Source organism: Polypterus senegalus, chromosome 5, assembly GCF_016835505.1.
Source record: "Polypterus senegalus isolate Bchr_013 chromosome 5, ASM1683550v1, whole genome shotgun sequence".
Classification (NCBI taxonomy): domain Eukaryota; kingdom Metazoa; phylum Chordata; class Cladistia; order Polypteriformes; family Polypteridae; genus Polypterus; species Polypterus senegalus.
Window position 1 is genome coordinate 174,883,789 of NC_053158.1, and position 24,214 is coordinate 174,908,002.

At 38.8% G+C, this 24,214-nt stretch overlaps 1 protein-coding gene across 4 annotated transcripts in view; it reads right to left on the reverse strand.

The window, feature by feature from the left end:
- Nucleotides 1-303: 303 nt before the first annotated feature.
- The window catches only part of LOC120529652, a 43,173-nt gene continuing 19,262 nt past the window's right edge, over nt 304-24,214 (reverse strand). Inside the window, exons 4-11 of one of the 4 annotated variants that reach the window (XM_039753640.1) lie at nt 19,130-19,367; nt 18,563-18,651; nt 17,427-18,100; nt 13,274-13,423; nt 9,837-9,973; nt 7,532-7,638; nt 4,441-4,763; nt 304-683 (exon numbers count right to left, since the gene is read on the reverse strand). In XM_039753640.1, the coding sequence (XP_039609574.1) occupies nt 4,452-4,763; nt 7,532-7,638; nt 9,837-9,973; nt 13,274-13,423; nt 17,427-18,100; nt 18,563-18,651; nt 19,130-19,367 (1,707 nt within the window). In that variant the 3' untranslated portion in view covers nt 304-683; nt 4,441-4,451. Of the gene's footprint in view, nt 684-4,440; nt 4,764-7,531; nt 7,639-9,832; nt 9,974-13,273; nt 13,427-17,426; nt 18,101-18,562; nt 18,652-19,129; nt 19,368-24,214 lie in introns of those variants that run through there. The other 3 variants (XM_039753639.1, XM_039753641.1, XR_005633785.1) reach the window with 3 other exon arrangements.

Below are 24,214 nucleotides of genomic sequence, written 5' to 3' on the forward strand. Positions count from 1 at the left end.
TGAAAATGTACTCGGCTGGAGAAGTGGAGGATGTTGATGTGAGGCACATTTGATCGGTAAGCAAAGAGGAAACAAGATTCACATAATCCGTCTAGATGTGGAGATATTTTTAAGAGACCTGAAGCTCTGCACTAAAAATTTCAGAAATGTCAAACTTTAAAGCTAGCAACTTGGGTCGCTAGAAAAATCAAGTGTGTTACAACCAGGAGCTTGACGTAGTTGCAGAGGATCCCTTCAAGACGAAGCAGTTTGTTGAGCAGCTCCACATAGTGCGCTCCTTTGGCAGCCGTGCAGTACGTGAGCAGCTTGTATTGTCAAATTTCAAGTGCAGTTGTCACTTTGCCTTCTTTCCAGCACCTCTCAACAATAAACATTGACGCTGAAAGCTGTGTGCACTTTTTAAAAAGACTTTATTTTACATGAACTTTTTTTGCTAGTACCTTTTTAAACTCATTTTTAAAAATACATTTTAAATAAGACCCTTGCAGCGCTCTCGTGCTCTTGCTTGAACTCTCACAAGTAGCTGCCTCACTTCATTAGACACAGTGGCCTCAATACTCGGCTGCGACCTACATGGCAGGTGCTGGGTATCAAGGATCGCCATCTTCTGACATCCTTGATTATTGCCTTTCTCCTTTAGGCATCACCATTTCCCAGAGTAGGAATATTAAGCAGTCCACCACCTAGAAAACAAAGAATAAACGGGGTAAGAATTAGCAATTTCTCAGTACCATACTAAAGCCCACGTCACATTAAACGAGTTTTCCAGTGATTTTCAGTCATAACTTTCATTTACATAATCAGCCAGTTGGCAGCAGTAGGCAGTGCATTCCCATGAAGCCCATCAGACTGAGGCCAGCTAGTCTGTGACTGCCTGCGATCAAATCAAACATATAAAATGAAACAGGTTTGATATTTGGCGCAGTGGTAGTTAGGAGACCTGTGTTTGCTTCCCAGGTCCTCCCTGCATGCAGTTTGCATGTTCTCCCCGTTTCTACGTGGGTTTCCTCCCACAATCCAAAGACATGCAGGTTAGGTGCATTGGCGATCCTAAATTGTCCCTAGTGTGTGGGTGTGTCTGTGTGTGTGCCCTGTGGTGGGCTGGCACCCTGCCCGGGGTTTGTTTCCTGCCTTGTGCCCTGTGTTGGCTGGGATTGGCTCCAGCAGACCCACGTGACCCTGTAGTTAGGATATAGCAGGTTGGATAATGGATGGATTTTTGTCTTCAGTCATATGGGCAGGCTGTGTTTGCATGAGTGCTCATCCGTAAGTACAATGCATGGAATGTAGCAATGTGGCATAAGGAACATGCGTGTTTTGATCCTCAGAAACAGAATAGAGGCTCGTCTTTCTGATGTATCATGTGTTACGTATTAAAAAGAAAAAAGGGCCGGGCTGAGTCTGAGGCCCAGCTTTCTGCAGATGTTAGCCCTTTACACAATGTCAGCTTCATCAGGCAGCTCGGGGGCTTTGGACCTCAGAACAGAGGCTGATATCTATTAATATCTATTAAGTTGGAAGGCTGGGAGACAAAGTCAGAGAGGCAAGATTGCGCTGGACATGTGCAGAGGAGAGATGCTGAGTATATTGGGAAAAGGATGCTAAAGATAGAGCTGTCAGATAAGAGGAAAAGAAGAAGGCCTAAGAGAAGGTTTATGGATATGGTGAGAGAGGACATGCAGATGATGGATGTAACAGAACAAGATGCAGAGGACAGGAAGATATGGAAGAAGATGATCTGCTGTGGCGACCCGTAACGGGAGCAACCGAAAGGAACAGAAGATATATTAAGTATAATGACAAAATGGAAAAAGCAACTAAAAACAAAAGTGCAGAGATTGCTGCTCAACTCACCGCAGCCATTAACTGCTCACACAGCACCAGTACAGCACTTACTCCGTCAAGCAGCATGCTATTGGCTGTCAGAAAAAGGGGGAAGCACACCTGTACTGGAAAGTTGTGACCCAGTTGGTAAAGCAGACATGCCCAGTGAATTTCAGTCATGTAATCTGAGATGGTGAAGCCACAAGAACAGCAACTGCTGTTAGCAAGTCTGAAATAAGTCACGACAAAAAGTCGGGTATGGTGACATTGGCTTAAGCAAGACAGAAATGAAATGCGTGCCGGCATTCAAGAAGAATCCATCGCATAGCTCAAACAAAGTATACTTTAGAATAAAAAGTTACCTAAAGGTACCAAGATTTACCAACAAAAATGCTCCTAACCATCTAACTTCAGATTCATTTAACTAAAAAAAATGAGCTTAATTACTAAAGGCCTTCAAGTGTCGCTCTTTCACAGTTTCCAGACAGTAACAGCACTGAATAAAGCAAGTTACCTACAACTACACGCTCATTCAGGAAGTGGTCCCCTGAGGCAGAGCAGGCTCTGAGAGACTGCTTTGGAACTACAGACTGGGATATATTGCTTGGGTCACATAGTGAGAACATTGAAGAGGTTGTTGACTGCACTACTGACTACATCAACTTCTGTATGGACATTGTAGTTCCAGTAAGAACAGTACGCTGCTATGCTAACAACAAGCCATGGGTTACAAGTGACATCAAGGGCCTTTTGAACCAGAAGAAAAGGGCTTTTAAAGGTGGTGATCAGCATGAGCTGAAGTGCGTGCAGAAGGAACTCCGAGTCCAGCTCAGGGCGAAAGAGCAGTACAGGAGAAAGCTGGAGCAGAAGTTGCAGAACAACAGCATGAAGGAAGTGTGGGATGGGATGAAGATTATCACTGGCTGCAGCTCGAAGCGGGGTGCCGCCATCGAGACAGACATGGAGAGAGCAAACCAAATTAACAAGTTCTTTAATAGGTTTGATCACCCTAACCCACTCTCACCTCGGAGTACTGCATCCTCCAACCATCCTTCTGCTGATACCAGCATAGGTGAGACATCCCCACCCACAATTACAGCAGCCCATGTGAGCAGAGAGCTGAAAAGACTTCGTGCCAGCAAAGCAGCGGGTCCAGATGGTGTATCGCCACGACTGCTGAAGGCCTGTGCGTTGGAACTGGGGAGTCCTCTGCAGCGCATCTTCAACCTGAGCCTGGAACAGGGGAGAGTCCCAAGGCTCTGGAAAACATCTTGTATCACGTATCACTAGGTATCACGTCCTAGTGAGATGAATGACTTCCGGCCTGTTGCTCTGACATCACATCTGATGAAGACCATGGAGCGGCTGCTGCTTCACCACCTGAGGCCACAGGTCTGTCACACCCTCGACCCTCTGCAGTTCGCATACCAGGAGAAGGTGGGAGCGGAGGATGCCATCATCTATATGCTATACCGATCCCTCTCCCACCTGGACAGAGGCAGTGGTGCTGTAAGAATTATGTTTTTGGACTTCTCTAGCGCCTTCAACACCATCCAACCTCTGCTCCTTAGAGACAAGCTGACTGAGATGGGAGTAGACTCACACCTGGTGGCATGGATTGTGGACTATCTTACAGGCAGACCTCAGTATGTGCGTCTTGGGAACTGCAGGTCTGACATTGTGTTCAGCAATACAGGGGCGCCGCAGGGGACTGTACTTTCCCCGGTCCTGTTCAATTTATATACATCAGACTTCCAATATGACTCGGAGTCCTGCCACCTGCAAAAGTTCGCTGATGACACTGCTATTGTGGGCTGCATCAGGAGTGGGCAGGAGGAGGAGTACAGAAAGTTAATCAAAGACTTTGTTAAATGGTGCGACTCAAACCACTTACACCTTAACACCAGCAAGACCAAGGAGCTGGTGGTGGATTTTAGGAGGCCTAGGCCCCTCATGGACCCTGTGATCATCAGAGATGACTGTGTGCAGAGGGTGCAGACCTTTAAATATCTGGGAGTGCAGCTAGATGACAAATTGGACTGGACTGCCAATACCGATGCTCTATGTAAGAAAGGTCAGAGCAGACTATACTTTCTGAGAAGGTTGGCATCCTTCAACATCTGCAGTAAGAAGGCATGTTCTATTGTAGGAGTAAAGCTGGACAGTTTAACATCTGTAGCAGAGCGACGGGCATTAAGCAAACACCTGTCAATCATGAATAATCCACTGCATCCACTGAACAGTGTCATCTCCAGACAGAGGAGTAGCTTCAGTGACAGACTTTTGTCACTGTCCTGCTCCACTGACAGACTGAGGAGATCGTTCCTCCTCCACACTATGCGACTCTTCAATTCCACCCGGGGGAGTAAATGCGAACATTAATTTTATTTTAATTCTTTCATTTTTATTACTATTTAATTTAATATTGTTTCTTTGTATCAGTATACTGCTGCTGGATTATGTGAATTTCCCCTTGGGATTAATAAAGTATCTATCTATCTCTATCTAAGTTTTTGTAGCTATCACCCAATCAGGGTGCAGTATTTGTGTACAATTTTCATTTGTTTAAAACGCATTCAAGCTTTGAAATGTAAAGAATAAACTACTAGGACTTACTTTGCTGTTTTTTAGCGAGTACCTCCTTTTTCTCTAGAGTAAAGCCTGGTCTTTGTGAAATCTGGAGGACAATTTGGCGCACACAAGGATGAGTGGTTGTTGCTTTTCCAAACCCTTTGAGAAGAAGCAGGAAGCTTCTCGTCATGGCACCTGTTAAATTTCCTTGGCAGTCGTTTACTTTGCTCAGCAGCTCCAATCCCCCTCTTCTTAATCACCACGCTGTAGTTTGAGCCCCCCACACTGCCTGAGAGATGCTCTTTGATGATCGGAGATGCTCTTTGTTGTACATGATGTGGCCTGGTGAATGGGGCTGGCTGCCTAGGCTTATAAACATAATGGAGAAAATCATTTTGTTAACTGCGATGAACTGGAAGAATTGGAATTTAAAACACACCACACAATTCTAGATACATAAATTAAAGGAAAAAAAATGACCAAGTCTTTCCTCCTTGTGTGTGGAGCAGACATAGCTGGAGTCTTCCTATCCAACTCTTGCTGTCTTGAGGTTAGCAGACACTGTGCAGCTGTCTTTTCTTGTTATGCCTGCAGATTCTCTAGAAAGCCTAAAACATTTTCTCTTTGATGGGTTCATCCATTTTAATTAGGTGTTGATAACTAATGAAAAGTCAAGCAAAATGACACCTTTATTGGCTAACTAAAAAGATTGCAATATGCAAGGTTTCGAGGCAACTCAGGCCCCTTCTTCAGGCAGGATGTAATCCGTTATGTTTGAGTCCGGGCTCCCTGGATTTCCTCTTTATAATTCTTTTGTTTGTACATAGAAATTTTAGTTTCTATGTGTCTGTATCTTTTACTATATCCCCCTAGAGGCAGGACCACCTGCCATCACCATCAAGAAAATGCCCTCAGCCTTCCCACAAACCCTTGTGGTTCATTGAATGTTCTCAGGGTGCAGGTGAGCTCTAGTGTCTTATTGCTTTGCTTACGATTTATTGTTCTGGATTTTGTCTTTTCGCTTTTTTTTACTACTATTTTTGGATTTGTGTATTAAGACATTGTTTGCTAAAGGACTGCCTACTTTAGGCAACTCTTTCTTTGCCTTTTGTGCCCATTAGAGCCTCCTTTATTTAAAAGAACTTTTTAAAAATCTTTTTCTTTCTAAAAGTTCTACATTTGCCCTTTTCTTCACTAGGTGGGGTTTAACTGTTTTCCCCCTCTAGTAGGTTTTCAGAGGTATTTTTGGAGCTCTGTTTGCTAAGGTTCTCTCTCCAAGTTCACGACACATGCACCTTTGTCTTCAAAGAAGTCCACACAGCGGCAGCAACACTGTCATGTAGTAGTGAGCATTACTGGGGACTGGGTTTTAATCTTCAAGCTGTACTATGACAATAATTGTTAAGTAAAATTAGCCAATAAGCTGCTGGAGGGCGTCTACAATGTGGTTGTTAGTCTCATATTGTTTTTAATACTGATGTGAATCTACAGTTACATCAGCTCCTGCTTTTAGTCTGTGAATTTAATATGAGTAGCAACTCTACTTATGGCCAGTAGGGGATGCTATTAAACTAACTAAGCTGATCTCATTGAATTAGCTGGTCTTTTGTTATTCTTCAGTCACACAAACACATAACTGTGAGTTCTGCATTTACAAGACATTTAGAAATGTTTGTATTTTAGTTTAAAATGTTTAAGTCTGTTTTGTTGTTTTCTTATTAATTTGCATTTTTTGTGTAGCTTCCCCCATGTATGCTAATGATGACAAATAACATCAAGCAGGAACTACTAAAGTGCTCATTAGTGAATAATGGACTAAATAACATAATATCTGAAAAAGCAGAAGGATAATCATAATTAGGATAAAGACTCTTAAAAACTAACTCAAAAACACTAAATTACCCCCATATAATAAACATAAAGGCTTGGCACATTCTATTAAAAATGACCTAAGTTAGTTTTATAATATCTACATTGACCCCCAAGATACAGAAGCTGGGAAAAAGCAGCTTGCTTATTTAGGTGTTGGGACAAAATCCTGCAGCCACACGGGGTCCTCAGGATTAAGTTTAAGAACCACTACCTTAAACTAATAGTTCAGGGCAGCTGGGGACCCTGTTAAAATGTTAAGAACCCCCCTAAGCTGCTAGAGGGCAGTATTGAGCCCTGTCATAGTATACAGCCCGTTTGGAACTCACTATAGTTTATCTAACCTGGACGTGCACAATCTGGGGCCACTGGGGAGGAACGTCTTATCAAAAGCCCCATGGCCTTAATATATTATCTGGAAGACCCAAACATAGTATGCCTGAAAGCAGTAATGGGAAGATGATTAAAAGCCCTTTCCAGTCAACAGAACAGGGAGGTTGGAGTTGAGAGGTGCTTGTCAACATGGGCTCCATTGGTCGAAGGAAGAAAGACCAGAAAGCAGAGAAAAGAGTGGAGCCTTGTGTGTATACTACAGTGGGTAAGTAGATGTGGCACCTCAGTGGGGTAGCCAGCACTACTTAGGATGGCATCGGAGGTGTAGACTTTTCACCTTATTGTAGATATTTCATTTTGACTTGTTAAAATTGCATCTCAGGGATTTAAAATTGTGTTTTAGTTATCTAGAAATACATTTAAAATATCTGAAATGTTGGCTAATCAATGCAGTTCCATGCAATATACATTATTCCCTTACCAGCTCAGCTCTTTCTATTAAATTAAATGAAGTTCTGTATTTTGACACATTCTTGTTCACCAGATTATGGAGTTATGTTGCATGTCGGTTGGAAGAAAATTTCATTTACGGTATCTCTGTACACGTGACAATACTGCCACCACTATTGCTAATACTACTACTGCTGCTACTTCTATTCTATATTTCACTAATTCGTCTATCATTCATCTTTTTGTTCCTGCTCTAATCAGCAGCACTAGGCTGAGGTACACTTGACCTGGCCCAGCAAACTGAGAAAGTGGCTCTGCAATTATTCTACATTGACTGAAATTAATTTGACTTCATTAAGAATCAAAAAAATAGTACATGATATCATGCAATGTGAAAGATGTTTTAAAATGACATACAAATAGCAGATTTTACTCTAATTTGTCCTCTGAAAATGATGTTAATGAAATACTTGGACCTTCTTACCGTTGAATTAATGACATAAAACACCTCATGAAGACCAACAAACAGGCCACAGTTTTCATAACATTTGAAGTACCTCTTTCCATTTAGTGTTCCGTCGTGTTTGCCACCTGTAAAGATGACATAATAATTATTTTAACCATTAAAAAGTTATAAAGAAAACAGTCAATAAAATTTATTTTTATATATTTTTCTATAGTTTAAAATATCAGATTTTATACATTTGAGTACTGATATACACCGTATGTTATAGAACAAAAAGATTTCTACAGCCTTGCCTAAATATGGAAAACTTTTGATCATGTGATAAGTTTTTTATCTGAGGTTTCTTACTTTTTTACAGTGTAGCTGTCATTTCTTAGCAGTGTTTCTATACACGTATCAATCGTAACATTAAAACAAACTCCCTAATATCGTGCAGGTCTCCCTCGTGTTGCCAAAACAGCTGTGACCTGCTGAGGCATGGACTCCACAAGACCTCTGATGGTGTCCTGTGGTCCTGGCACCGTTAGCCGTTAGCAGCAGATCCTTTAAGTCCTGTAAGTGCCACTGTGGGAACTCCGTGAACAGGACTTGTTTCTCCAGCACATCCTCCAGATGCTCGATCAGACTGACATCTGGGGAATTTGGAGGCCAAGTCAACACCTTACGCTCTTTGTCATGTTCCTCGAACCGTTACTGATTACTTTTTTGAAATGTGGCAGGGCCCATTATCCTGCTGAAAGAGGCCACGGCTATAAGGGAATATATTTACATTAAATGGTGGATGTGGTTTGGAAAAATCTTTAGGTAGAAGCTACATGGCAAAGTAACATCCATGTGAATGCCGGGACCCAAGGATTCCCAGCAGAGCATTGCCAAACCTGGGTAAACTCAGAAAATTGCCATTAAACCAGTAATGAGGACGATGACAGGCCCAAATCCAAATGTAAGCTTATGTTGTTTGTAATACTAGGGAAAACCCTTGAAAAGATTCTTTCTCTTTTGTACTGCACATAACAATATGTTTAACAGGAGGAATATATTAACCAAATTAGGCCAATTCTGCCGTACTTTTCTCTTGCAGTATTCAAAGAAGAACATGGTTTTTAAATGATTTTTTAGGGCTGCTTGTAATAATATTGATCATCACTTCATTTTGTTAAACAAAAGCAGTCCTTCTTTGTAATAATACATAACTTCGATATCTACTGTATCGTGGTAGGCAGTAGAAGATACCACTGAAAACTCAAAGTACTATCAGATGATTTAGAAAATAACTATGGACCTTACCTAGTAGAAAAGCTGAAAATCTTTGCATCTAATGCTGACAAGTGGAATAATATACAGTAAATACAAGAAAATAATAAAGACAAGCAGGTTTGTCTTTTCTCCAGGCAGGATTCAATAAGCTGTAAAAATTATTCGAAGTGGATAATGGGCTGAGATATGAATGCACTGTTTGACCAGTAGGGAGCAGTGCAGCCTCCCCCTCGGGTTCAAATAAGTGATTTATTTATTAGCTAATTCCTTCACAATGGGGTACAATAAGGACAATACCTCTTCTCTGTTTTCTGTCCTCTGTTCCCCACCTCCTGGTAAGATTTGTCTTCCAACTCCCCAGAGGAGGCTGGGCGGCTTGCTTTTATGTCAGACCCGGGTATATTTCTGATACCTGGGCATTGCCTGACAGAAGCACTTTTGAGTCAGAAGGGTGCCTTTTGAAACAAGGAGTCCCTCCCCAATGCAGCACCCCCTGGGGGCACCCAAGGACCCCAACAGGATTGTCCCTCAGGAGTACAACTCCCATATATACCTGCGGGCATCCACACCAGTGGAGCACTGCCATCTATTAGACTGGGGAAGGAACTGCCCTGAATGATCCAACTTCCCCACATTATTCATTTCATTGCTTCAGTCACATTGCAGCCAGATTATGCCTCCTCCTCATGCTGTCCTTCTGTTACAGTATCCTAGCCGGGAACTCGCAACTGTTACTTCAACCTGCCAAGTGTGATCTTCCTAAATACTAAGACGACACCGAAGCCAGAAAAATAGGACAAAAGGTAATAAAAGAGACTTCTGGTTAAGCTCAGAGTGAGCTGGGAGTAGCTGACTATCAGATTGAAGAAGTAGAATATCCATGGTATATCTCATCTTGTATTCCTATTCCGTAGTTGTGTACATTTCACAGGATTAGTCTTTGTACAGGTGTATGACAATTACCTGAGTGCAATAAAAAATAAGGCCAGTATGATTAACCACTGGTGTTGTTTTAACAATTTAGGACTTTACACTGAAGAAAAACACAGGGAAAAAACTTACTTACTTGGTTCATCCAGCTCCAGGCCCAAATATACAGCATTAGGAACTGCTGAATTATCCAAATGGCCAATATAAACAACTGTTCCAGATTTATTTCCATTTACAATGACGTAATCATTCAGTTTGACTTGTAATTTCTGCCTAAGAAAGAAAGGTAGCTTAATAAGGAATGAGTTAAAATTTGTCTCAGCTGAATTATGTCAGTCTTTTATAAATACAATTGATCTTAAATCCCTGAACATCTCTGCACATTAATCTAGTAGTTTCAACAGTCTCCTTCTTTAAAAGGAGCCATTAGTTCACAGACAAATGCAGTGGTCAAAGTAGATAAGGACAGTAACCAAAAGGGCAAAATTAAGTGTCCCGATCTTTAGATGACCAACATTTATTATGCAAACTGCAGCTATAAAAGTAAACAAATGACTGACTTTTTAAAAACTGGGGTTTCTGCTGTACATGTGTGTTTAACAAATTTAATGTGACAGTAAACTAACTATACAAATCGTCTGTCGCTTTATTTTTCCCCTTTTTCCTTTGTTCTTGCGCATATTGAATGACAAATTATTGAATGTAGTACTCTGGGTGAATTGTGTGCATTTTGTTTAAACAAATCAGGTCTCCAGAAAGGGATTTCAAGAACATCTTCCATACTGTTGGCCCTCAAGATACACTTTAGTGACTGGAGTTTTTAAAATATATTTTATTTATCTTTTTTGCTACTACCCAAAGCAATACTTAAAAAGAAAAACTAACGATTTGCATTATTTCATTATACCTAAATAAATAAACTGGCTAAATCAATAATATCAATTGTTATATGTCATTTTAAATGACAGATGGTATAAAGAATAATGGGACATCACGGTGGCGCAGTGGGTAGCGCTGCTGCCTCGCAGTTTGGTGACCCGGGTTCACCTCCCGGGTCCTCCCTGCGTGGAGTTTGCATGTTCTCCCTGTGTCTGCATGGGTTTCCTCCGGGTGCTCCAGTTTCCTCCCACCGTCCAAAGACATATAGGTTATGTGCGTTGACGATCCTAAATTGTGCTTGGTGTGTGTGGCGCCCTGCCTGGGGTTTGTTTCCTGCTCTGCGCCCTGTGTTCGCTGGGATTGGCTCCAGCAGACCCTCGTGACCCTGTAGTTAGGATATAGCTGGATGATGGATGGATGGATAAAGAATAATGTACATAAGAACGTAAGAAATGATCTCAAAGCACAGATGAGTCTTTTGCTAATAGTAACTGATACAATATACAAAAAAGACAGATAACAGAAATGCAAAAAAGTCAAACTTTGATCATTTTTTAATTCTGCTATACACTGTACGGATTTCTAATTTTGAAATTAACTAAAACCTTTGGAGAGAATGAGGTCAATAGTTTCTTAATAAGTAAAAAATTCCAAAGGACATAAATGGAAAAGAAAAATGGCATAATTTAAAAGTATCTGAAATGTCTAGGCAAAAGCAAATTTTACAGTTGCAAGAAAAAGTATGTGAACCTTTTGAATAAACCTGATTTTCTGCATTAATTGGTCATAAAATGTGATCTGATCTTCATTTAAGTCACAAGTAAAGATAAACACAATATGCTCATGCCAATAATACACATACAAGTTTAATCTTTAATGTCTTTATTGAACAAACCCATCAAACATCGCAGTGTGCAGTAGAAAAGGCAGGTGAACCCTTGACTTTAATAACTGGCCAATCCTCCTTTGGCAGCAGTAACCTCTGACAAGCTCTTCTGGTAGCGGCAGATAAAAAGCTAATAAATGTTCAAAAGGATTTTGGATCATTCTTTATAACAGGACTGCCTCAGCTCAGCTCTATTCTTCTGGTGTGAATGGCTGTCATGGGGGCACTCCACATCCTCTCTGTTGGGTTAAGGTCTGGAGGCTCTAACTGGGCCTCTCCAAGAAGAGTATTTTCTTTTTTATGAAATCCTTCTGTGGTAGATTCACTTTGATTTTAGGGCCGTTGTTCTGCATCAGCCAATTTCTACTGAGCTTCAGCTGGCAGCCAGCCACCCTGGCATTAGCCTGTAGGATACCTTGGTAAACCTAAGAATTATTTTCCCCTTGGTAAATGGAAAGCTGTTCAGGCCTTGTTTCAGCAAATAACCCCCAAATAATGATGCTCTCTCCACTGCACTGCACTGCACTGCTGGGAAGATGTTTTCATGATGGTATGTATGATCCTTTTTACAATATATGAACGGCTAAATATTCTTCCTGAACAGTTCAAGCTTCCCTTCATTACTTCATAAAACATTTTCCCAAATAGCTTCCTCCTTGGTGTTCTTCTATGTTCACCATGTGTGTCAGTGTCTTGTGTATAGCAGACTTATGAACAGAGATGTTAATGTATGCCATAGATTCCTTCAAATTGTTCCTCCTGTGTTCTTTTTGACCTCACCAAGGCATCTTTTCTAGGCACCCACTTCTAGGGACAGTAGCCACAGTACTAAATCGTCTTCTTTTATACAGTTCGTCGAAGTGTGAATTGATGACTACCTTAACTCTTGCTTTGTAACTCTTTCCAGCTTTATGCAAATGAACAATTTTTAATTGTAGATCGCTCTTTTATGAGGCACGCTTCACAACAGGGGATGCTTCTTGTGAACAGCATAAATCAAAATGTTTGAGTCTTTTTTTATAAGTTATTATAACTATTTTTAAACCACACTTCCAACCTTGTTTCAAGGACTGGACTCCAGGTTTGCTAACTCTTGACTCCAGTTAGCTTTTGTTGAAGTCATTAGCCTAGATGTTCCCATACTTTTCCAGTCCTCACCTGTGAATCTTTGAATGATGTAGTCAATATTTACAAGAACAATGTAATTTGTGCATTATTAGTTAAATCAGCTTGTGTTTGTTCAATACTGTAACTTAAATGAGGATCAGACCAAATATCAAATACACTGAGCAAAGTGTCCTCAAATTTGATATTACTAACATAGCTATTCAGTCCAAGCTTAAAATTAAGTATATTACTAATGAAGGTGTATTAAGATGGAGTGTTAAATGAGTGTAATTTTAGGACCACTACGAGAAATTACATTATTTCAGAGCTCCTGGATAAATGGCAATGTTTTATAAAAAAAAATTGTTTGCATGCTCTTGTACAGTACGGCATTGGCTTAGGAAGTAAAAAAAATGTAGATTTATGTAAAAGAACAATCATGCCTACAAGAAACTGAGAAGTTTTTATTATTCATTATAAATTCAAATTCTCATTTTTATTTTTCCTCTGTTTTTGCTTTGCCATGTTTAGCAATTGTGCCAAAAAGATAAAAGTTAATACAATGTGTTACTAATATTCTACATTACAGAATACACAATTGAACATAAAGTATATTAATGGTAGAATATGAAATATCAAAAATGTAATGTAGGTAAAATAATAGCTTTTTAAGCTGAAAAAAGTACAGTAAACACGCTCACCTTTGATAATTATCTAGAGTTTTTAATTCTTCATGGTTGTTTCTGCTGTTGTCCTGGCTGCCAAAGAAAGAGGTGCAGCTTGAACAAAGGCAACCAATCATTGGAAAAGGAAACAAAAAGGAGACCAGACTGGATTCAGCTGGCAAATCACTGCTGGGGCAAAGCAGAAGATAAAAGACTGAAGACTTAATGACAGCATTTTTCTACTCACTGGTTACTACAGTACATCAGCTCTTCTGAAAAAGTGGATGAGTTATTTTAGTTAGAGAATCTTTACTTATGGTTTTTAGTCTTACAAAGAAATTAAACTGAAGAACATAGAGAGCTTCTGTTTTTAATTTTCATCTAAAAGGTCATAATTATTGCATACTAACTATTGGAAGAGTACTATCTAAAACAAAAAAAGATCCTGAAAAATCCTGGACGCTAGATGGCAACCCCGCTGGGTTAGAGCGGTGCCTCGGTCTCCCACAGAGCTCCATGGGAATTGGAGTTTGGTGCAGCCCTGTTGGGTCCCGCAGGTGCCACCAGGGGGTGCTGCAGCTGGAACTCCTGAGCACTTATGGGTAGTGTTTTCGCAACACCCGGAAGTGCAGCTGGAACTCGGCAATCGGGCACCTGGAGCACTTCGGGGTGGACTATAAAAGGGGCCAGCAACCATCACTCAGAGGCTGAGTCGGGAAGAGGAGAAGGACAACGCTTGCCAAGAGGAGTGGTGGTAAAGAGTATGGTTAATTGTCTTTATTTGGTGTGCTTTGGGACTGTGTTATACCTGAGGGACATGGGGAAGACGTGGAACCCAGGTGAAGAAAAATGAATCATTTTGTTGATTTTAACATGCCTCCGTTGTCAGTCTGTGTCGGGTCGGGCGCATATATAGCGCCTTTATCAAGGCATATAGAGCTTCTTTGTTAACCCCAGCACTGAAGTTGCTTAGCAAAAACAACACAACTACATTGAAAAACAATGGATTGACAAAACTGCCACTACATGATTCCGTTTTGGTCTTATAGTGGGATGAAATAAAGTTATGAAAAGTAATATGAAGCAAACATGACATTATATCAATTAAGATAAAATGCATAACAAAATCTAGACATCTGTTTTTGCAAGATGAAAGAAACATTAGGCATATGCCACAAAAGAAATGCATATTTTTATCAAAAGAGAGCTTATTGGATATAATAATATCAATGTAACACATAGTGTAACATAAAATGGGTTATGCCTCCTCTACTGCACTCACAGCTATTACAGTGCAGCATAACTGAGGTGAATGTTGGATGCCACCTGACAGTTTATGAAGACAGCTAAAGCTCATTTTCCAGATGTCTATATTGTGTTTCAAACATACTGCAGTTTTGCTGGTGTGTTGATGTGTACTGTTTTTCAGACACCATTTGCTGGTAAGTTACAGGTGTCAGCTTGTTTGTAGAAAAGAAGATGCCCACAAACGTATCACCAAGCAGTCAGCCATAAGCAAACTCGCTGTTTCTTTCCTTCTGACACACTGCCATATTGGCCCAGATGAAGGCATAATGGATACTCCTAGGCCACTTTGCACCAATATCTATAAAAAGTACTTGGGCACTGCAAGTCAACTGCACGTTCAATACACTGCACCTTTACGGCAGGTGTAACTAGGCTCCAAGAGGCTGGAAGTAACAACTGGCATCAACTACTAGTTCAAACCACATGATTTAACTTAAATAATGTGCAAGTGTTGGATTCATAAGGTGGAGATTAGAGACAAAGACACAAACACAGAATTCAATGGATATTCTTATGAGTAGGTTTTCTTTATTGCAGCTACACTATCTCTCCCCAAGTGTATCAACACCCAATTGCTGTCCTTCCTTTTCTGTCTTGCCTTCATAACCAAACAGTACAGAAAACATCTCCTTAATAATAATAATAAATATTAATTTTATTTATATAGCGCCTTCCCCATGCTCAAGGCACTTACAGAATATAAGAAAGAACGGCAGGGTATACAGTATATAGGATTGTACAAACCAAATAAATAAATAAAGATTACGACAGTGAATTCAGAGAAAACAAACGCCTAGCAGACAACATAATTGATGGTCTAGCACACACACACACAGGTTACATGAGCATCTTGACAGAGAAGTAATCTGAGAGAAGGATAATAAAGTCAGGTAGCGCTAAAAGCCTTCCTGAACAGATGAATTTTGAGTTGTTTTTTAAAAGAATCCATGGAGTCAGCTGACCTGATTAATTTCGGTGGGTCATTCCAGAGTCTGGGCACTCGCTATACAGCTGAAGAAACTGTCACCCATGAAGTGTAGATTAGTGTGGGGCACAACAAGATGAGGACCTTAGTGGGCAGGCTGGCACATAGTGATGGAGAAGTTCACTGATGTAGTTTGGCGCGAGGTTATTTAAGGCTTTGTAGGTTATTAGTAGGATTTTATGTTCGATTCTGTAAGACACAGGGAGCCAGTGAAGACGGAGCAGGATGGGTGTTATGTGCTCGCTGCTGCTGGTTCGAGTAAGGACTCTTGCAGCTGAGTTTTGAATCAACTGGAGCTGTGATATAAGATTAGAAGGGGCACCTGCCAGCAGCGAGTTACAATAATCATTGCGGGATGTGATAAAAGCATGGACAAGTTTCTCAGCCTCTGAACATACTGTAGATTCTTCAAATATTTAAAGAAAATAAAAATATAATTATTCATTCTACAAATACAATAATGCATTTCACCATGACAATTATATTATCTAGTCAGGTATAAATCTTACTATTTACAATTTTAAAAAAAATTGAATGATGTGAATTTAATGTACACTATCTGACAAACACTGTATGTTGTTACAGAATATGGAAAACACTCAATAAATTAATGATCTATCTTAAAAGTAAAATTTACAATGTTGCTTTTGGGAAACAAAGCATAACAGGTTTCTCTTGTCACCCATGCAGCCTTCACAATTCAAATAAATTACAATGCTTGGAAGCCTCAGGCATCAGGAGAGAAAAAGATTTTCTGAGAAAAGTAAGTGCCCCCCCTTTCGGTAAGTCCCTTCATTTCAAGCAGAGTCATCGATTTCCTTATGATGTTATCAGCCAGAACAGAGAAATACACACCAACATGAATATAGTATCTATTCATTCTAATGCAGAAGATAATTTACTAGATTTCCATTGTATTTGGCTCTGATCCCATGGCTGGTTGTTGTCTGTGTAAATTTGGTGAAGCCTTCGTGCTTGTCTGGGTGGGTATACCTCCATGTACTCACATTAATGTTCACTGAAATTCTCTCTTGTCAGGATTTGATCACCATAGAAGGAAAAAGAATTATGGTTTTGGGGCAATGTTGTACATTCTTTTTACAGTATAAGAGTATAAGTCCATTTTGCAGCTTTCAAAGGAAGACTGGGTTTAGACAGTTTGGAGTCTTTTCCAAAATTTGTCATAGAGACATAATCCAGTCTGAATATGCCAGGTAGTTAATTTTAAACATTCTTCATTTTCATTGTGTATATAAAAAACGTCATGAATCCAGCATCTTGGATTTCATGTCTAGTCACTGTGTAAATTTGCACACTTTCCCTTTGTCTGCATGGGTCTTCGTCAGGGTATGAAGGTTGTCTTCCCATATCCTACAGATACATTCATACAGTAAGGCTGATTGGTGACTATAAATTGTCCACATTGTGTTTAAGAGTGGGAGTGCATGTGTGTACCCTTTGATGGACCTGTACATGGTTCTGCAAGAAATTGATATTGAGAATATTTGTATTAATGTAAAATACTTTGGCTTTTGTGTGGTTGTTTTTTTTAATAATATTGTGCAAGGAGTTTTGAATCTTCCAATTATTAACTGCTGAAATCCTTTTGCCTCTATAAATGAAAATGGGTGCTTTTACAGAAAAAAAACATAGTATACAGTGCAGGTTGTTCATTCAATTAATATCACTTCATTAAATAGTGTACTTCCCATTTTACATCTCAGAGAGCTGTCCACCTGCATACATTTTTAAATATAGTAAAATACAATATAACACTCAAACAACATGCAATAATCACCACAGTGTAAGTCTGTAGACAATTTTGATTGCTAATGAAATATGTCTTGTCAAGTACACCTTATGACTACTGCAAAATAATAAGGCTTAGCTGCTTACCTTTTTCCCTTAAGTACCTCTTCATTGTGAGACACACGATGACAGAATTGAAATTTATCCATTTCTAAGTTGTCTGTCTGGTTTCTGTTCAGGCCTGACCTGCTACTGCAGTTCTGAACTGGCCAAATCCCTGCTGTTTCTCGGTACTGCTTACACGTTGTTCGTAGCTTATAATTATTTAATCCAGAGTCATAGGGTGCCAGTCTTGACTTGTACTGAGAAGGTCCGGACTCGTATGTTGGAGATCTTTGTTTGCAATGAGGAAAACACGACTCACTGTATTGCCTGTATCGCTGTTTGGACAGAGATGATCCTAAGTCAAGTAATGAAGATCTTTGTCTACAATGAAAATACTGAAGAGAATCACAACAAGGAGACACCAAATCATCTTGTGAATTATTTTTTTCAAAATGAAGACACCCTGAGTTATGCCCTGGAGATCTTGGTTCATAATGTGTAGAACCTGAGTCATGTTCTGGATCTGGTGATCTTGATTCACAGCATGGAGATCTAGCCTCGCATTGTGGAGAATGTGACTTGCAATGAGGAGACGCTGGATTATGCTGCGGGGAGCCAGGACTGCAGTGTATAGATCTTGATTCACAGTTGTGCAATGTTGTGTTTCCATGACTGCCTTGATGCAAAGCCTCATGTACATGGTGCCGACACTGATCCTAAAATTAAAAAAAAAAAAACATTTTAAACAAATACAGCTGTGGAATTGCAAAACTATATTTTGCTTTATTTTTGAAAATCTGGTTTAATGCAAATGATATTATGGTACAAAAAAGAATGATTGTTAATGTAGTTTTATAATGTATACATTTTATATTACACTGAGCTACAAGCATTCATTTTACAGACTGGATTATGCAAATTTATTGCACTTTAAGAAATAAGCATTTCTTAATAGGAGTAATTGCTAATGTCATTAGAGTAAAATGTATCCCCAGGTTGCTGGTAAAACTAATTATAGGCAGCTCTGTACCGCGTATTTGATTGTCAAAGGTTAACTCTTTATATTTTAAGTTGAACAAATGTGTGTTTTACCTGCAAAAAAAAGAATTAGCAGATAGAGAAGGCAAAGGGTATCTGTGCTGCATAAAAGCAGCCATGGGCTAATATGAAGGTATTACCTCTGTCTGCCAGAGACGGGATCTTAGAAAATCAATCTGCTGCCATGCTTTACTCAGATCTTCTGTCAGTCGTGAGTTCAGCAGCAAGGCTACAAGTGACACATCAGTAATATCTTAGAATACGGAAGAAGAACAGCAGAAGCTAAAAAAACAAGCTATTTCTAAATACTGATTTTAAATTACAAATTTAATTAAAAGTTCATTGGAGATATATTAAAGTCACATTTTGCAATACTTTTTTCTATATTGGCCAAACTGGAGAAAGCCCAAACCATAGAATTACAGTATATTGAAAACAAAAGCTGGCAATAACAAGTTTTAATGGCTGCACTGTATTTTTGGTTGTGACTTTAAGATTGATTGGGGTCCCATTTTAGGATTGTTAATCTCACACACTTTGTTTGAGTGATTCTGCATTACAGATGAATAGCTAATAAAACCTGATGCATGGAAGGATTACTGAATATAATAATCTTACAGCTTACTGTCAAACCATTTAAAGCTTCAGTATTGCACTGATTTTATATCTCACATAATTCATTATTGCTTAAAGAAAGATATTCTTACTTTCCATTAATTGCTGTTCACACTTCTTTGAAACTGGCAGACTGGGGCAGCTGACTTGAACTTCCCTGGACACCATGACCTTAGATGATATACCTTGTTGTTCCTCCGAGTGTGGTGACATGTTAAGGTTGGATTCAGGTGGCACTTCTGACTCACAGTTTCCCGGAAACACTTGTGCTTCTGTTATCGATGGCAAAGGAGGTCTGCTAGGCTCTGAGTGACAGATGGCTTGCACAATCTGTACAGACAGGCATAAACTTTAAGTCTGTGATTTCAAAACAGCTGTTCTGCTATGAAACCTTCACCACTGTTTATACAGAAAATGCTAAAAAATAAAAAACAGCCAGATACAGTATATTTTAACTGGTAATTAACAAAATTGTGTAATAAAATTCTCTGTCTATCTTTCAAGTCATATTTCATACACGCTAAAAACTACAGTTAAGAGACATGTATGTATGTATACGCATGCATGCATTAATATTATATGACAACTACAGAGAAACAGTCACATTCACATTTGCTTTACCTTCTCACAGAAGATTATTATAATCAGAAAAGTTTGTAACTCATTTATCTTGGTCACTGTAACAGGCATGTTTTATCCTTTAAGGCACCACATAGAAGTAAATTTTTATTTTGCTAACTTAATTGGAACATGCTTAATTATGTAAAATAATCAATTTTAATCAAATATTTTATTAAAATCAAAATGAAAAATTACTTTTTTTTTTATTACCTGTTTATTTTTTCTAAATCACATCTTAGTCACAGTACAGGCAATAAGACAAACTTACAACATATGATGTCAATTTAATTAATACCCAGATAAAAAAGTATGTTCTATATTGTATGGAAAAGACATAAAAGTTAACATTGTGCCCTAAGACATGGAAAAATGTGCTGTATCCAGGGTTGGGCTATTGATCCAAAGACTCCATAAAAACTGGGCTTTACAATATGAGCTTATCTGTACCTTGTAAGTCTTTCATTATGGTGTTTGAGTAAAGATGATGACAAACAAACACAGGGAGAAAAGTCATTTATAGTAGAAGAACTTCATAATGGAAGAAAAAGTATATATTACATAAAACGTCAGTGGATACTAGTTCATGTTTTACATCTGTTGTCAGCTGCCTGTGGGCAAGTGCAAAAATTTTGACAAAATTTCAGGAAGGAAGAAACATGTATTTAAAAAAGTGAATAAAAGACAATGGCAGAAGTGATGAAAAATGTCTTTACTTAAAAACCTTTATAGAACAATACTATTAATTTTCTGGCTTTACTCCATCAATATTGAGCTAAGCTTTTTTTTTTTTTTGCATACTGAGTATAGTTTGTACTATAGATACGTACAGAGTTTAGGGCTGCTTAATATTCTGGTCACTTTTGGCCTTGTTTTACAAGTTACTCTTTCTCTCCATACTGTGCCACTTAATTTAATGTATAGACCTTTTATCCTATCTGTCAATATTTCCTATCTTTGAAAAAATCTCTTTCTGCTCCTCTCATAAACTCTAGCTATATCTGGCAATGGGTTCCTGTTTTACGTTTCAACATGTTTCATGTTTAATTTTGCTTTTGCAATATTTAAAGTTAACTTCATTATAAATAGAAGGCTACAATAACAAGGCACATACATCTTAACTTTAGAAATTCCTCAACACTCTCCAGATCTATAATGAATGGTAGTGACTATATTACTTTACATATACTCACTCTTCTGATTTACTACTATATATATATATAAACTGCTCACAAAAATTAAAGGAACACTTTAAAGAAACACATTAGATACATCAGATTTTAATATGAAGTTGGATATCTATACAAATAACGACAGGGCAATGTCTTAGGAACAAAAGGATGCCAAGTCTTTTAATGGAAATAAAAGTTTTCTGCCTACAGAGGGCTCAATTGTGTAGACACCCTAAAATCAGAGTGAAATGAAGATGTGTCAGGCTAGTCCATTTTTTCAAAAACTTAATTTCTGCTACTCAAAATGCTTTTCAGTATTTTGTGTGGCCCCCATGATCTTGTATGCATGCTTGACAACGTTGGGGCATGCTCCTAATGAGACGACGGATGGTGTCTTGTGGCATTTCCTCCCAGATCTGTATGAGGGCATCCCCGAGCTGTTGTACAGTCTGAGGAGCAGCCTGGCGCGCCTAATGGACCGAAACATAATGTCCCACAGATGTTCTATTGGGTTTAAGTCAGGGGCTCTTGAAGGCCATTCAATTGTTTCAATTCCTTCATCCTCCAGGTTCTGCCTGCATACTCTTGCCACATGAGGCCGAGCATTGTCGTGCATTAGGAGGAAACCAGGACCTACTGCACCAGCGTAGGGTCTGACAATGGGTCCAAGGATTTCATCCTGATACCTAATGGCAGTCAAGATGCCGTTGTCTAGCCTGTAGAGGTCTATGAGTCGCTCCATGGATATGCCTCCAAGATCATCACTGACCCACCACCAAACCAGTCATGCTAAACGATGTTACAGGCAGCATAATATTCTCCACGGCTTCTCCTGACCCTTTCACGTCTTTCACATATACTCAGGGTGAACCTGCTCTCATCTGTGAAAAGTACAGGACGCCAGTGGTGGACCTGCCAATTCTGGTATTCTATGGCAAATGCCAATTGAGCTCCCCGGTGCTGTGCAGTGAGCACAGGGCAGTAGACATTTGGGCCCTCAGGCAACCCTCATGAAGTCTGTTTCTGATTGTTTGGTCAGAGACATTCACACCAGTGGCCTGCTGGAGGTCATTTTGTAGGGCTCTGGCAGTGCTCATCCTGTTCCTCCTTGCCCAAAGGAGCAGATACTGGTCCTGCTGATGGGTTATGGACCTTCTATGGCCCTCTCCAGCTCTCCTAGAGTAACTGCTTGTCTCCTAGAATCTCCTCCATGCCCTTGGGACTGTGCAGGGAGACACAGCAAACCTTCTGGCAATGGCACGTATTGATGTGTCATCCTGGAGAAGTTGGACTACCTGTGCAACCTCTGTAGGGTCCAGGTATCGCCTCGTGCTACCAGTAGTGACACTGACTGTAGCCAAATGCAAAACTAGTGAAGAAACAGTCAGAAAAGATGAGGAGGGAAAAATGTCAGTGGCCTCCACCTGTTAAACCATTCCTGTTTTGGGGGTCATCTCATTGTTGCCCCTCTAGTGCATCTGTTGTTAATTTCATTAACACCACAGCAGCTGAAACTGATTAACAACCCCTCTGCTACTTAACTGACCAGATTAATATCCCAGAAGTTTCATTGACTTTATGCTATACTCTGATTAAAAGTGTTCCTTTAATTCTTTTGAGCAGTATATATATATATATATATATATATATATATATATATATATATATATATATATATATATATTTGTGATCTATAGGCAAACACATCTGATTATTGAGCTCTTACAAGAAATATATAGTGTGACAACAGAAAAAGTTCCATATTCATTCTGAGTGTTGTTGGCTACGGTGAGTTGCTTAAATGAGACCTCAGAAACATTTCAAAGAGTAAATTCTACAAAACAGACATGAAAGAGCAAAGCTGAAATTCCAGCAAGAACAGGTTACTAATGATTTTCCATGATTTTTATAACAATATGAACTCTTATTAAGGGACACTTAATCTTTTGATATAAGTACAGTAAGTTTCCAATGCCTCTTGGAATCTGCTATACAATAAATGAAATTTGAGGAAATTACATAATTAATAGAATTTAACTTTATACAAAATCACCTTTTAGAAAGTACTTCAACTGGATCGTGTAAGTTTATATGAATTACTCCGATCACAGTTTTGAAATCCTGCAATTCACAATTATTTTGAAAAAAGTTATGTGATTATCAATTACTTATAATACAAAACAATAAAGATAAAACACAATTCAGCAAAACTATTTTTTCTCTATACTATAGGAAATGGCTGTTGCTAGAAATATACTTGTTTAGTGGAAGTATTAGGCAAGAATACTGAAGATTAATGAACTAAAAGAGTAGACTGTAAAGACTGACATTTTTGCTGATCTGAATGACTGCACCTTTAAAGACAATGCTGGTTAACAACCTGAGACATCAAATATTTTTTACATAGCAGTGGTGTTTTTTTCACTTTCTAGAGTTTCATAATTTGGTGCTGTTGTCATGTTACAGTAACTGTTGCTTGGTCGCTTGGGTGTAGTCAGTTGCTTTCTAAGAAATAATTATTTTCTTCATTCAGGCCAAATGTCTCTTGTTTCTAAAACTGAGGAATAGCTAATTTTTATGAATAGTCACCCACTGAGGCACAGGCATTCAAATCAGGTCCTCTGGAACTAAGGTGGCCTTGTTCTGGCCATAGGTTGCTCAGGATTGGTGGATTTTTAAACAGTTCTCGTGTCATCCATTTCATTCTCTCTCACATCTTTTTATTTTACTTGCTCTTGGAGCACACTGTGTGTGTATATAATGCAACTTACATATTCTTCTATGGTCATTACAGATCCACCTAACTTTTCTGAATTTTAATTCCTGAAAAAAAAAAAAAAAAACTGGCCAAGAAATCCCTGCAATCCTTATTTTTAGTCCATGGTATCACATTTATACAGACTGAATGATGAAATTGATTTTCTTAATAATTTCTCATTTTTCCAATATTATAATAAATATAATATTATTGCATTCACACAGATAAAATATGACAATCCATTGAAGTATTGTTTATTTTGAAAATATAGGGTAAAAAAGAAAATTTGATTAGTGGTTATGATGTGTAAACCACATACTGTATGTCATGAATCTTTTAATTTTGTTGTTATAAATCATTTCTTACCATACTTGTATGTAAATATATTGTTCGGTTATATAATAATTTTTATGATTATGATAGCGAAGTCAGTGAATGGCTACATTTTTTTACATTTTCCATTCAAATGCCAACAAATTTTACAAAATCACAGCCATGTTGTTCGATATGTGCCTCCCATTGCTACCATGTGATTGTAGTGTTGCAATGCATAACATCTTTATGCATCAGGTATTTAAGATGGCAGCAAAGTACATTCAGTGTTCTCATCTTTGCAAATTAAAAAACAA